Source organism: Meriones unguiculatus, chromosome 18, assembly GCF_030254825.1.
Source record: "Meriones unguiculatus strain TT.TT164.6M chromosome 18, Bangor_MerUng_6.1, whole genome shotgun sequence".
NCBI classification, from domain to species: domain Eukaryota; kingdom Metazoa; phylum Chordata; class Mammalia; order Rodentia; family Muridae; genus Meriones; species Meriones unguiculatus.
Genome location: NC_083365.1, coordinates 14,963,750 through 14,977,631, shown reverse-complemented (window position 1 = coordinate 14,977,631; position 13,882 = coordinate 14,963,750). Strand labels below are relative to the sequence as shown.

At 42.1% G+C, this 13,882-nt stretch overlaps 1 protein-coding gene across 8 annotated transcripts in view; it reads left to right on the top strand.

Annotated features, from left to right (window-relative positions):
- Nucleotides 1-13,882, top strand: part of Ap4e1 (adaptor related protein complex 4 subunit epsilon 1) — a 92,348-nt gene that overhangs the window by 61,533 nt on the left and 16,933 nt on the right. For 2 of the 8 annotated variants that reach the window (XM_060372108.1, XM_060372109.1), the window contains one exon: nt 2,638-2,780. In XM_060372108.1, coding sequence (XP_060228091.1) covers nt 2,638-2,780 — 143 coding nt within the window. Of the gene's footprint in view, nt 1-2,637; nt 2,781-6,188; nt 6,602-6,656; nt 6,804-6,831; nt 6,950-9,946; nt 10,032-13,882 lie in introns of those variants that run through there. The other 6 variants (XM_060372110.1, XM_021657080.2, XM_021657083.2 and 3 more) reach the window with 6 other exon arrangements.

Genomic DNA, 13,882 nt, shown 5'->3' with positions numbered 1-13,882 from the left:
TCTTGATTACTCTCAAAATAGACCTGTCTTTGTTGCCTCAGAAGACACATCTAGCCTGGCAGGTCAGTATTGTAGTATGCAGAGTCCACACTGGGTAGGACCATCGATGCCCTTTCTCCTCCAGCAGCGTGCATGGCACCTTTCAGCACAGCGGTGGCCAGCCACCAAGGAGGACGCTTCCAGACCAGTCTCAGCTTTGTCAGCATGAGACATCTGAAGGCTGCGGTGTCTCCGGCAATGCCGTCCTATTGTCTAGTTACAGTGGGTTATCTAAAGAGGAGATGCCAACCGCCATTGCTTTTGGAGCCTCTGGAACCTCCTGGTCAAAAGTCACTTTACTGATACTTTACCTGGTTTAGAAACTGACGGCATCTAGGAACATTCTCTTATCTTTGCAGGGTACCTCTGTTTCAGATTTTTTAGAAAATTAATCATAGCTTTTAGTTTGCTTATAAAGCAAAAGGTTTCTATATGTGTGTGTTTGTTTTTTGTTTTTCTCATAACCTGAATTTTGGTTGAGCTTTGCTATTCTGATTGGGATAGAATAAAATCTCAAAGTAATTTTAATTTGCATTTCTCTGATGACTAAAGATAATGACCATAAAAAAAATAGTTCTCAAGCATGTGTATGTCTTTTTATGAGGACTGCTTATAATTCTGTGCTCCAATTTTTAACTCTTTTTTTGTTGTTGTTGTTGTTGTTTTCTTGATTTTTTTAAGTTCTTTGTGTACTCTATAAAGCAGTGCTTCCCTGATACAGAGATTTTTTTTAACCCATTCTGTAGGTTGCCTTTTTAACTTGATTGATGGTGTTCTTTGCTGTAGAGAAGCTTTTTACTGTCATGTGATCCCATTGGTCAATTTTTGTTCTATCTTTCTTTCTTTCTTTCTTTCTTTCTTTTTTTTTGGGGGGGGGTTCAAGACAGGGTTTCTTTGTGTAGCCTTGGCTGTCCTGGACTTGCTTTGTAGACCAGGCTGGCCTCGAACTCACAGAAATCCACCTGCCTCTGCCTCTGCCTCCCTGAGTGCTGGGATTACAGGCACACACCACCATGCCCGGCCAATTTTTGTTCTTAATGCTTATGCTACAGAAGTCCTGTTTAGAAAATTCTGTTCTATGCTTATATGTTCAAGTATATTTCCTAGTTTCTTCTCTATCATATTTAGGATATGAGATCTTTTGTTGAAATCCTTAATATATTTAGAGTTAAGTTTTGTGCAGGGTTTGTGGTAAGGATTTAGTTTTATTCTTTTATTTGTAGCTGTCCATTTTGACCAGCACCAGCTGAATTTTTTCCAATGTGTATTTTTGGCTTCCACGGAACTATAGGAGCATGGCCTTATTTCTGAGTTCTCAATTCTAATGTATTGATGTGTCTGTTTATGTCAGTAGCATGCTGTAGGAGTAGAGTATTGAAGTGATTGTGTTGGGGTTAATCTGTTTTAGTAATTCTTTAGTAGTAGTTTAATAGTAGTTCTTTCATGAAATGGGATGCACCTGTGTTTGGTGAATATTTGCTTAGCATTGTAATGTCCTCTTGATGGGTTGTTCCTTTAATGGGTATAAAGTGACCCTTATTTCCTTTGACTAGTTTTATGCTATTTATGTTATACTGTATACACTATAGTATACCACTATATGACATAATTATTATATATCTTATTATTACAATAGCATACTGTTAGCCTGTTACCAAGTACTTGTGGCACTTCTACATTTTGTCCGACATGAACAATGCTGCTGTGTATTTGAGTGTTGAAATACATGTTGATATTCTTGCTCTAAGTTGTTCTGATTGTATACTCACAGTGGAATTGCTGAATCGTATGTTGATTTTTTTATAAATCACTAGATCATATACATAATGACCATATCTTTTTATATTAATGAGCAAGAGTTCATGCATGTCCACATCTTCAGCAATAATTTCTCTCTCTCTTTTTTTTTGGTTGGTTGGTTGGTTTGTTTTTTTGTTTTGTTTTGTTTTTTGAGACAGGGTTTCTCTGTGTAGTCCTGGCTGTCCTAGAATTCACTTTGTAGACCAGGCTGGCCTTGAACTCAAAGATCTGCCTGCCCCTGCCCCTGCCCCTGCCCCTGCCCCTGCCCCTGCCCCTGCCCCTGCCCCTGCCCCTGCCCCTGCCCCTGCCCCTGCCCCTGCCCCTGCCTCTGCCTCTGCCTCTGCCTCCCAAGTGCTGGGATTAAAGGCTTATTTACACCAACATACTGCCACCATACTCTGGACTATAAGCTGCTTCCACCAGCACTTTTTCTGTTTTTTAAAAAATGTATAAAATAGTTGGGCATGGTGATACACGCCTGTAGTCCCAGCACTCTGGGAGGCAGAGTCAGGCAGATTACTGTGAGTTTGAGGCCAGCCTGGTCTACAAAGCAAGTCCAGGACAGCCAAGGCTACACAGAGTAACCCTGTCTCAAAAAACCTAAATAAATAAATATGTGTGTATATGTAAAATAGTCTTCAAGAATGAAGTGCTATCTGTTAAGTTTGATTGGTAGTTCTCTGGTGATTGTGAATGAACATCTTTTCATGTGCTTATGGCCTGTTTGTAGATGTCCTTGGAGGAATGCCTGTTGAAGTTCATTTTGAAAAACAATTTTCCCTTCTTGTTCTGTTGCAGGCAATGAAGGGCTTTTGGCCTGTAAGCTGCTTCCGTCCACCCCCTGCGTCCTGCACTGCCGAGTGCATGCTGATGCGGTAGCCCTGTGGTTCCGATCCTCCTGCTCTGTTCTTTCTGACTATTTATCGTGCCACTGTCAAAAGGTGATGGAGGCATCCTAGCAAAGTTCTGTTAAATTTCACTTTTTCCACATAAATGGTTTACATTTATAAACTAACCAAAGCAAAAAGAACTCATGGTACTTCTGGTGAAAATGGGGATTATTAAGTTTCGGTTTATGTGTTTTCTTCTTGACTTGATAAGAATGATCCCCAAGAAACTGTGTCATTAATTTTTTTACTCAGGATTGTACAGTGTGCTTGGGCACTCCCAAAATGACCTAAACTAATGTTATAAAAATGCTAATGATTTATATGTCACTTAATGTGGAGGAACTGAAAATATTTATTTTGTTATAAATGTTTTATAGCAGGTTTATTCTAGCATTAACTGATTTCTAGTAAAGCTGAGACTCAGGTCTCTGCTTTGATGCAGAGACATCACAAGAGACAAGACATGAGATTGACCATCATACACCTACATTACACTTAGCTTTGGAATGTAGAATGTGTTGTAAGGAAAACTTGTGCTTTCAGTTATGTTTTGCTCAGGTCAGTGTTAAACTGAGGTGGCCTAGCACATACTAACTAACCATTGTAGAAGATCCATGAGCATGATGGGTATTAGGCAGGTTCAATCTTGTGGGTTTTTTTTCTTTTTAACATGTTATACTTAACTTCAGGTAATTTGGCCATAAAGTATATCATTTGCTATTAGATTCTTTTGGCAATTAAAATTTGTGACCATAGAATAAATGGCCAATTGATTTTTTTTTTTCTGGCCCTAAATCTACTAGTATTCAGTGGATGTAGCTAAGCAGTGACCATGTAAATATATCCTACAGGTACTTCAGTAAAAATATATCATTTTCATGTTATATTTATGCCTATAGGGCCTCTGTTAGTAAAAGACGAGATTATGCCTAGTATGTATGATGGGCCAAAATCTTGAAATTGTATATTAACTGAAATAGTATTTTATAAAACTTATGGTGCTGTGGGAAATATTTATTTTACCCTTTTTGGTACTTCACCATTGAAACTATTCAGGTAATACAACTTTTAAGTCATTATGTTAATTATTCTAGTTCACAGGACTGGTTATCACCCAGGTCAGGCACTCTGGTTTTAGGTTATCTCATCAATACTTGCTGATAAAGATGTTAAGAGGAGGCCAGGTGGTGGGGTGCACGTCTTTAATCCCAGCACTGGGGAGGCAGAGGCAGGCAGATCTTTGAATTTGAGGCCAGCCTGATCTACAGAGTAGGTTCCAGGACAACCAGGGCTACACAGAGAAAAGATGTTAAGAGGATCCTACAGAGATAGTAGATCTGTTGTGCATAGTTAGAACAAAACAAAGTAGTATTTTTTCAATTAATTTTTAGGTTATTTTTTAAATGTAGCATTTTGTTAACTTGTCTCTTTTAAAAACATGCAGTTAAACCTTGCTAAAAGGGCAATAGGTGACTAGAATTTCTTCTATATTGGGGTTTTCCCTTTGAGTAGAACACCACATGCATTATCAGACTCAGCACTTTCATGGTAAAGGGATTCTGAAGCAGCCAGCTTCGTTAAGTTCCTCTTTATTGTTGCCTTTCATCACATCAGCCTTCCCTGCTCCTTACCCAGCCTCACTCTCACTTTAACAAGCAGTGCAACATCTGGTATAGGAGGTATTCCTTTCTGTGTGTACTCCTCCAGCTGTTTCTGTGGTCATTTGTGGAGCAGTGGAAGTAAAGTATCTAAAATCACAGTGGCAGCTGTCCCGAGAGATCGTAGCGGCTTTATATTTTGTTTTGTTTTTTGTTTTCTTCCTCCTGATTTGTTACAAGGTGTGTTTATGGGAGCAGCAGTAATTGTCATGGGACTTGATTGGCCTACAACACTGTCTAATAGTGCATTTTTACATGGTAGATTTGAGTTTGAGGCATAATTTAAGATCTGCCAAATGGAAAATAGTGTCACTTTTGTTCTTTCTGAACTCACTAAATAAAATGTAGGGTAACAGGGTTTGTATGGAAATGTTTAATTGAATGTTTACAATGTTTATTATTTTTAAAACTAATATTGAAAAGAGTAGATATTTAAAAACTTTGGACCAGTATATATTCTATCTAAACTCATTGAATTATGTTCTGAATCAGGTGTCATCAACCTTTTTGCATTTTAGGGGATATGATCATAAAATAGGGAGAATTTTAGACCTAGTGTCTTTATAATCAAAATTCAGCCCGTGAGGGTAACACTTGGGCAAAGGGTGGCTGTGTGTGCTGGGCCAGGGATCTTTACTGAGGATGAAACCACAGTGGGTGTGAGGCTGGGACAAACAAGGATAGACAGGAAGAGCCTGAGAGCAGCTGAAAGGAAATCCCAAGAATCGTCCCCAGAAGGCCAGCAGAACCACTAAGGGTGTGAAAGGATCCTGTGTTATTCTGCTGGGGAAACCTTAGGAGGAGCTGAGCAGTTAGTTGATGTTCGTTTCTGAGAGCTAATGTGCCAAGCTTTGCACAGCAAAGCATTTGCTCTGCAGGTGAGTATTATTTAACATTTTTCCAAATCTTCCAAATCGATTGTGTCAATGTGCAGTATTTTATTTTCATTTTACTGTTGGTTCTTTTACTTTCCGTGGATAAACATGGTTTTTGTCGCATGGTAAGCCACTTGAAGTGCACTGAACCTATTCGTGTGTCTAAGCTTTTTTCCTATGTCAGAATTCTAGGGAGAGAACAATGCAAGTGAATAGCAACTTAATATAATTCACTTTTTTACTTTGTTTGGTGTTGAACTCTGTAATTTGAAAAACTTCAATTGAATGTATAATAAAAACATGCTTTTTCGGGGTTTATATGTTCTTTATAATTTAAGTAGATGAAAATTATTTAATCAGCATATACATGTATGTTTCTAAATATAAAAATATAGCTTGATCAGTCTATATAATATTACTTGTATGTATGTTTTTGTATGTGTGTTATATGTGCATGTTTGTGTGGCTGTGTGCATATGATCACGTAAATGTTTGTGTTTCAGGGGCCAGAGAGCAACATCAGGTTTCTTCCTCACTGTATTATTACATTTTAACTCTTAAGGATATGGCTAGCTGGTCGTGGTGACGACACGCCTTTAACGCCAGCACTCAGGATGTAGAGGCAGGAGGATTTCTGTGAGTTCGAGGCCGGCCTGGTCTACAAAGCTAGTCTAGGATAACCAGGGCTATTACACGGAGATACCCTGTCTCAAAATACCAAAAACGGTGACGGGGGGGGGGGGGGGGGGGGGAGGGGGAGGGAAGGGCGGCGTGGATGTCAGTCATCTCAGTCTCCAGCCCCTCCCCTGAGAACAAGCGTCTTTCTCCCTTAGTACCCTTAGACTACATGGTACACTTCACCCGCAGAGCACCCCGATTCTCCCCCCAGTGTGCCAGCTTCTTGGCCATTCCCGGAGGGAGACCTGGCTCTTCCTGGGAAAATGCTGTTTCCTAGCCCTGAGGGGAATCACAAACAGGGGTTTTCCAGAATCTTTACTCCCTACAGAAGCTCTTGTATCAGATCAACTCCTTTCCAGCTTAGGACCGCTAAACTAGAAAAGGGCCCGAATGTACCCACCACCAGAAAAAAGGCCCAGGCAGTCACGAGTGGCGCGGCGAGAGCCGACAAACCTGCGTGCCGTCCCACGCGGGCCGGAGCGGGAACTGGCAGCTCCTCCCGGGCCCCTCAGCTGCGCGGGCCGGAGACCGCCCCGCCGAGGCCACGCCCCCAGCCGGGCCGCCAATCGGATCCCAGCAGCCGCTCGGCGGGCCGCCCCTTGCGGCCCGCCGCTGCCCTGCCGGAGAGCCGGCGCGGAGCGCAGCAGGCGGCTGGGGAGAGGTAAGGTCGAACCCCCGGCCGGGCTGGGCTAGGCCGGCCGTCCTGAGTGCTGAGGCGGGGGCCGCGGCTGCCGGGGGAGCGCGCGCCGCCCTGTCGGGACCGCATTCCGGCCGCCCGCTCGCTCCTCTCTGCGGCGCCCTTTGCAGGCCGGATGGCGGAGACCTGGAGGCCCCTCTCGGGAAACGGGCGTTCCCTGAAGAGGGTGAAGAGATTAATATGCGCCTCGTTATAGAGTACTGACGGTTTCGGGCCCTGGGTAGACGAGGCTGGTGGGTGTGTCGTGCACGGGACTGAGCCAGCGGTTCAGCAGCGTCGGCTCCAGAGTGGGGACTGTAAACTCTGGGACGGGTGAGGGTTCGCGCCACGAGTGTCTTTTAACCAATCCTAGCTGTACTTTATTCTTGACTACTGGAGAAAGGGGGGAAAAAAGTGTGAGGGTTGCATTGTAAGTTGCCGGAGGGTGGAAGCGGCGGTGGCGCACGCCTTGTGTCCCAGTATGCAAGAGGCCGAGGCAGGAGGATCTTTGAGTTGAGGCCAGCCTGTTCTGCAGAGAGTTCAGGACAGCCAGGGCTACACAGAGAAACCCTGTCTCGGAAAAAAAAAAAAAAAAAAAGAAAGAAAGAAAGAAAGCATTATGTTTATGCAATTTTGGATCCAGATATTTTTTCACTTAACATTATGTAACACTAGTTTTCCATCTTAGAGCTGCCATTAGATTTGGGGCACATTAGCTCTTGGTGTCTCCGTTTCCTCATTTGTAGAAGTGGGGTTAAAGATAATATTAAACAGGAAAGTCTAGGATTGCATACATCAAAATATTAGCAATAGTTATGTCTCTGAGTCATGGAAGCTTTAGCAAATTTGTTCATTAGTTCTGAAAGTATTGGTTGGTAGGATGGCTGTGTAAGGCAGCAGGATTTTCAACATACATATTAGCATTCATAATATACAAGGCAAACAATAGTGTACTGGAAGGTTCCTCCATAATTAGTGAAAGTTCCATAATATTACTTCTAAGAAGTTTTTTGAAATTATTGAACTAGAATACCCCTTTTTTTCTTTCTCTCTTTTTTCTTTCTCTCTTTCTTCTTCTCTTTCTTTCTCTTTCTTTGTTTCTCTCCTTTTCCTTTCTCTCTCTTTCTCTCTTTCTTTCTTTCTCTTTCTCTTTCCCTCTTTCTTTCTTTCTCTTTCTCTCTCTTTCTCTCTCTCTTTCTTTCTCTCTCTCTCTCCCTCTCTTTCTCTCTCTCTTTCTCTCTTTCTTCTTCTCTTTCTTTCTCTTTCTTTGTTTCTCTCCTTTTCCTTTCTCTCTCTTTCTCTCTTTCTTTCTTTCTCTTTCTCTCTCTTTCCCTCTTTCTTTCTTTCTCTTTCTCTCTCTTTCTCTCTCTTTCTTTCTCTCTCTCTCCCTCTCTTTCTCTCTCTCTTTCTCTCTTTCTGTCTTTCTTTCTTTCTTTCTTTCTTTCTTTCTTTCTTTCTTTCTTTCTTTCTTTCTTTCTTTCTTTCTTTCTTTCTTGTTGGTTGGTTTTTTGTCTTTTCTCGAGACAGGATTTCTCTGTGTAGCCCTGGCTGTTCTGGACTTGCTTTGTAGACCAGGCTGGTCTGGAACTCACAAAGATCCACTTGCCTCTGCCTCCCTGGGCGCTGGGATTACAGACATGTGCTGCCGTGCCTGGCTAGAGTTCATTTTTGTTGTAGAAGACTGTACTGATAAATATGCAGATCTTTTTCTTGCATTCTACATTCCAGAACAACATGTATTGAAGTCAAATGGTAGTCAGAGTATTATCAAGGAGATTGAGAGCTAGAAAACTAAGACATCTGAGTGGCTGACTATACCTGAACTTTCAGAACTAATGAACAAATTTGCTAAAGCTTCCATGACTCAGAGACATAGTTATTGCTAATATTTTAATATATGCAATCCCTGTATAGTTGTTACATCTTACTCTATATGTCTCCTTATAAAACAGGAACAAAGTGGAACAAAAGGGAAGGAATTGTTGTTGGTCCCATTGTAGACAAATAGGCAGAGTTGAGGAAATGAGTGAGTGGAAATGGGCAGTCGAGGGCGGACTTCACTGGACCGCTCTGTTCTGAAGGTGTAGGAGAGACTCAGACCAAGGAAGAGGTAGCTGGAGCCCTCCCATGCCTACTCCGGGGCAGTACCAGCTGCTGCCAAATGCAGCTGTGTTGAGCTGTTTGGAGAATTGTGCAGGTAAGGCATGAACAACCCAGCCAGTCTTCCTTCCTTCCCCCTCCATCAGTGACTGGCCGAACATCATTGCCAGAGGACCCATTGTCTCTGTGCCTCTGCAGCGTGGAGTTTCTCAAAGAAACGCTAAGCGTGTTGTAACTGTTTGCTTTTTATCTATTTGTATGTGCACAAGTGTGTGTGTATTTGCATATGCACATGCCTGAGGATACCAGAACACGGTGGCATGTCCCCTGCGGTTAGAAATTACAGACATTTGTGAACTATCCAACGTGGGTGCTAGGAACTGCATTTTGATCCTCTGCAAGAGCAGCAAGTACTCCTAACTGCTGAGCCACCTGTCTGGCCCTTTTTGCTTTCGTTGCTACTTTTACTAAAGAAAGAAAATAAGTTTTAGCTGTAGATCTTGATAGTTTGGATGTGAGCATATCCTTTAACTGCTGAGCCATCTCCCCAGTCCTCAGCTGGAGGTCTCTAAAAAATACAGTCATTACAATTTTTAATGTTAGAAACCAAAGTTAAACCCACAGGCATTTTGCTTGTGTGGATGTTTCCATTCTTTGGTTCCTTCCTTGTGAAATGTTACTTGGTATGGGCAGCAGGTTTTGGTTGGTTCAGGTGGCTCATGGTTTCTGTGCTACCAGACCAAGTAGTTGGAGCATAGGGGAGTGAGATCATGACCTGGATCATACCTGAGAACATGGATGGGGGTGGGGTGGGGCAGCTGGCCCAGCTTTTACCCCTTTTAACCTTTTAAACACCTTTAATCTCAGTACCCAGGAAGCAGAGGCAGGCAGATCTCTGTGAGTACAAGGCCAGCCTGGTCTACAAAGCAAGTTCCCAGGACAACCAGGGCTACATAGAGAAACCCCATCTTGAAAAAATAAAAAAACAAACAATCAAAAAAACCATAGAATGTAGATAGAACCCCAGAATGTCTGGATTGCATTCAAATCAGCCTTAGAATTGAGTTGCATGTTGTTAAAGAATCATTTCAGTTAAGAGCTCTTTTAAATATGGGTATGCTCTTCCAAGCTTAAATATATTTTAAGCTGTATTAAATATATTTTAAATAAATATTAAGACATCCATTACTTGGTAAGAGTGACTTGCTGCATATTGCCTCATTTAATAGGTGTTTGTAGGCCCTGCACCAGATGAGAGGAGCAAGAATGGAAGACTGGGGTGGAGTGGCTTTTACCAGGGAGTTGGATGGCTGAGGTAAAAGCAAAAACATTCTTGGCTCTGACCACGTGGGCCTTGACCTAGTTTACATATATACCTGTCTGTCCCCCTAGGAACCAGAAGAGAGACTAAGAACCTCAGTTAACCAGACCAAGACAAACACTTGAGAATTAAGCCAAGAGAATTATGTCAGCAGACAGAATTTCTTCAACTTTTTTGGCATGCAGCCCTTTTTAGCATGAGAAATTTTAGCATGGCTCCATGTATGTAGGTATATAAAATAGATATAAACATAAATCATTTACTGAAAATTATAAAAGAATGTATTTTAAAATTATTATTTCAAGCCGGGTGGTGGTGACACTCACCTTAAATCCCAGCACTTGGGAAGTCTCTGAGTTCTAGGATAGCCAGGGCTATATAGAAAAACCTTGTCTCAAAAAAAAAAAATTCTTTGATATGCATTTAATTTTACCACTTATTAAAGTTTAAAGCAAGTTTGCATACTAATGAGGCACATGTGATTGTTTGTTTTTATGTTTTTCATACTTGGCTGAAATATGATACACAGAGCATCTCAGCCCTCAGGGTTGCTGGGTATTTTGATTTTATAATTATCTGTACTGAGAACACCACTTTACAAAGGCACATTGGGAATTCTGTCCTGATCCCAAGATATAATTCACCAAATTATTTTTTTAATGAAGTTAAAATAGGCAATCAAATAGCAATTTTTAAAAATCAAATATTTTAACACAATATGATCCAAAGAAACACTAAATTGATGGTTAATACCAAGGAATGATAGGAAAATTCTCTCTCTATCTCTCTCTCTTTCTCTTTTGAGACAGGGTTTCTCTTTGCAGACCTGGCTGTCCTGGAAGTCATTCTGTAAACCTGGCTGGCTTTGGCCTTGAACTCAAAGAGATCCATTTGCCTCTGCTTCCTGAGAGCTAGGATTAAAGGCCTGTGTCACCATCACCTGACCTCCTTTTTTTTTTTCTTTCTTTCTTTTTTTTTCTTCTTTTGTTTTTTCTAATGAAACTATTAAGTTTCTATAATAGTAATTCTTTTTTCAATTTTTTAAAATTGTAAATAGCTTCTTCTCTCATAAAGAATAGTTCTTAACGTACAATGATAGCATCAAGCCTGAGCAGAGGTGTTTCAGGCTGTGTTCACTGGCATTGTGTGGCCGGACAAAATACACAGTGTGGTGTTTCGTCACAGTGATGGAAAGCTAGCTGACAGAGCCCTCTACCTAATCCACCCTAACACTTCTTTCTCCTTCTCCCCCTTTCCTGCCAATGTTTGATCAAAATCTAGGATAATCTACATTATAATAGATCTTAAAACATGGAAGACCTAATCCTACAAAAATAAGATCTACATCTGGTCAGATTTTTTTTTTTTTCATTCCAGGGATTATGTAAATAGTCAAACACGGAAGTGTTCTCTCTTGCAGCTTCCAGTGTGATATTTAGACAGATGTTCCAGCCTTGAGCACTTGCTGAGCCTTCACGGGGATTATTTGCAGCGTCATGTAAAGAAAAGTTAGTGCTGTTTCCCACAGAGCTTGAGATTCTAGCTGTACTTCTCTCTGAAAGTTCGTCCCCACATTACTTACTAAGTGTTTTATCACTCCCCTCTGTGACTTGTTTTTTTTTTTTTTTCTTCACTGTATTTACACGACCGTGGCTTTATGTTTTATCTCAAGCTTCAGGCGTCTTCACTAACTTTCTTCTATGCTCCCTGTCCGTTAAGGATTTGCTTTGCCTTTTTTGCCATTGTTAGGAGATAGGAAAAGTCTGCTTTAGACCACAGAGTGCAGATAACATTGAGGAGACAGGAGGAAGCTGCTGGGAACATGTTCTTAGCGCTCCCCAAGGCACTTTCCTTGGGGTTGCCCCAAGGAAAGGTTTTTGGTTTTTGAAGATGTATTCTGTTACTTTTATTTTGTGTGTATGTGTGTTTTGCCTCATGTTTGTCCGAACCACAAATGCCAGAAGAGGGCATTGGACCCCAGTTGTTAGCCAAACGTGGTGCTGGGAGTGCAGTCAGTGCTCTTAACCCCTGAGGCATTTCTCCAGCTCCAGAGTTTCTTTTTCTGGGAGTTATTATTTCAGTGTTACTCATGATTATTATCACTACGCGTACCCCGAGAGAATGAGATCCTAGGGCTGGGGCAGTGGGAAGCGCGCCACAGAACACCCTTTCTTCCCTTCACAGCCTTCTGCACACAGAGGCAGGAGAGGTACCTTTATCCTCATCTTCATCACCTCTGGTTACCCAAATGTTCTGTCATAGTTAAAGTATCACATCTAGTGGTCTAAACAATGAACAACAACAACAAATCAATCTTTGCAGGATTCTACCCACACTCCTAGTGTTTCCCTAAGGCTGGCTCCTAATCCTAATTACTAGTGCAGCGTCTCCAAGATGCCTGTGGTAGAAATCAGTCGATAGCCCCCCTGTGCTCTAGGAGTTCTGTGTCAGAACCTAGAGCCCAGAGTACACACTCAGCAAGCTGGCCAAGGACACTATTGAAGTTTGGTGCTACTGTGTATCACATCACTTTCCTTGTCTCCGTTTCTGGTTGTCTTACCATTTCTTCCATCTGCCTGCTACTCCTCGTCACCTGTCTGGTTCTTTCCTTTGCTTTAATATGAAGTGTCTAGAAAGACTCCTGAACAGTTCTTTCCTATAGAAAATTCAGGTTCAGGGCTGGAGAGATGGCTCAGCAGTCAAGAGCACTGGCTGCTCCCCCAGAGATCATGAGTTCAATTCCCAGCAACCACGTGGTGGCTCACAACCATCTATACTAGGATCTAATGCCTTCTTCTGGCATGCAAGTGTACGTGCAGATAAAGCACTCATATACATAAAAAATAAACAAATCTTTAAAGAATATTCAGGTTCCATGGGGAGTCAGCTATTGGGGAGAAACGGTATGCTCAGATAAAAGCCATGATCTCCAAGCTGGAAGTCGGGGAAGTGCATTATTTCCATAGAGATATACCTCTCTATGCTTATCCAGGATGCTTATCCAGGATAGTACATACACCACGCAGTTTTAGAAAAGTTCATCTCTAGACCCATTACTGGATTGATTGCCATCTTCCCAAGGAAGTTGCCCACCAGCAGCTCGAGAAAAGATACCAGCTCGTGTGCCATTCTTGGACGGCAAAAGGTGGTGGTGGCATTTGGGGGAAATGGGACTGATAAAGAGGCTGTGGGGAAAACGGGTCGCATAGGACAGCTGTCCTAGTCTGCTCTTCTCTTGTAATGAAACTAACCAAAAGCAGCTTGGAGAAGGAAAGGGTTCAGTTGGCTTACAGGTCAGAACCCTCAACACCAAGTTTTCAGCACAAAGATTTACCCAGGACAGAGGGTTGGGAAAAAGACAAAGACAAGAGATAGAGGAAAAGGGAGAAGGGGAAGGGAACAGGGAGAGGGGCCAAGGATATTTGTCCCTGTGGGACAAAGGACTGCCTCTGCATAGAGACAAAGGTGGCCCTTAGGAAAATGCTGGTTTATAAGGTAAAAGGGGAAACCCCCTGTTAGGACAAGGTGTTTAATTTTAATTGGTCCTGTTAATTATGTGAGCCAAAGGGAGCTTTTGAGTACTGGACATCAATAATTCAATAGCTGGACCCCAGTAATCAGCCTCAGGAGGAGGAAGTGGCCAGATAAGGAAATGGATCTTGTGGGTTGGCATTAGGGATGTAATGTAGTGATTTTTGGCAAGGCAGAGGGTAGAAGGGCAAGGCCTGTCAGAGCCATGTTTGTCAAGCTTGGTGTGGCCAGAGTCCCTTCACAGTACATCATCAAGGGAAGTAAGGGCAGGAACTCAAGGCCCAGGAACTGAAGCAGAGGCTTTGGAGGAAGGC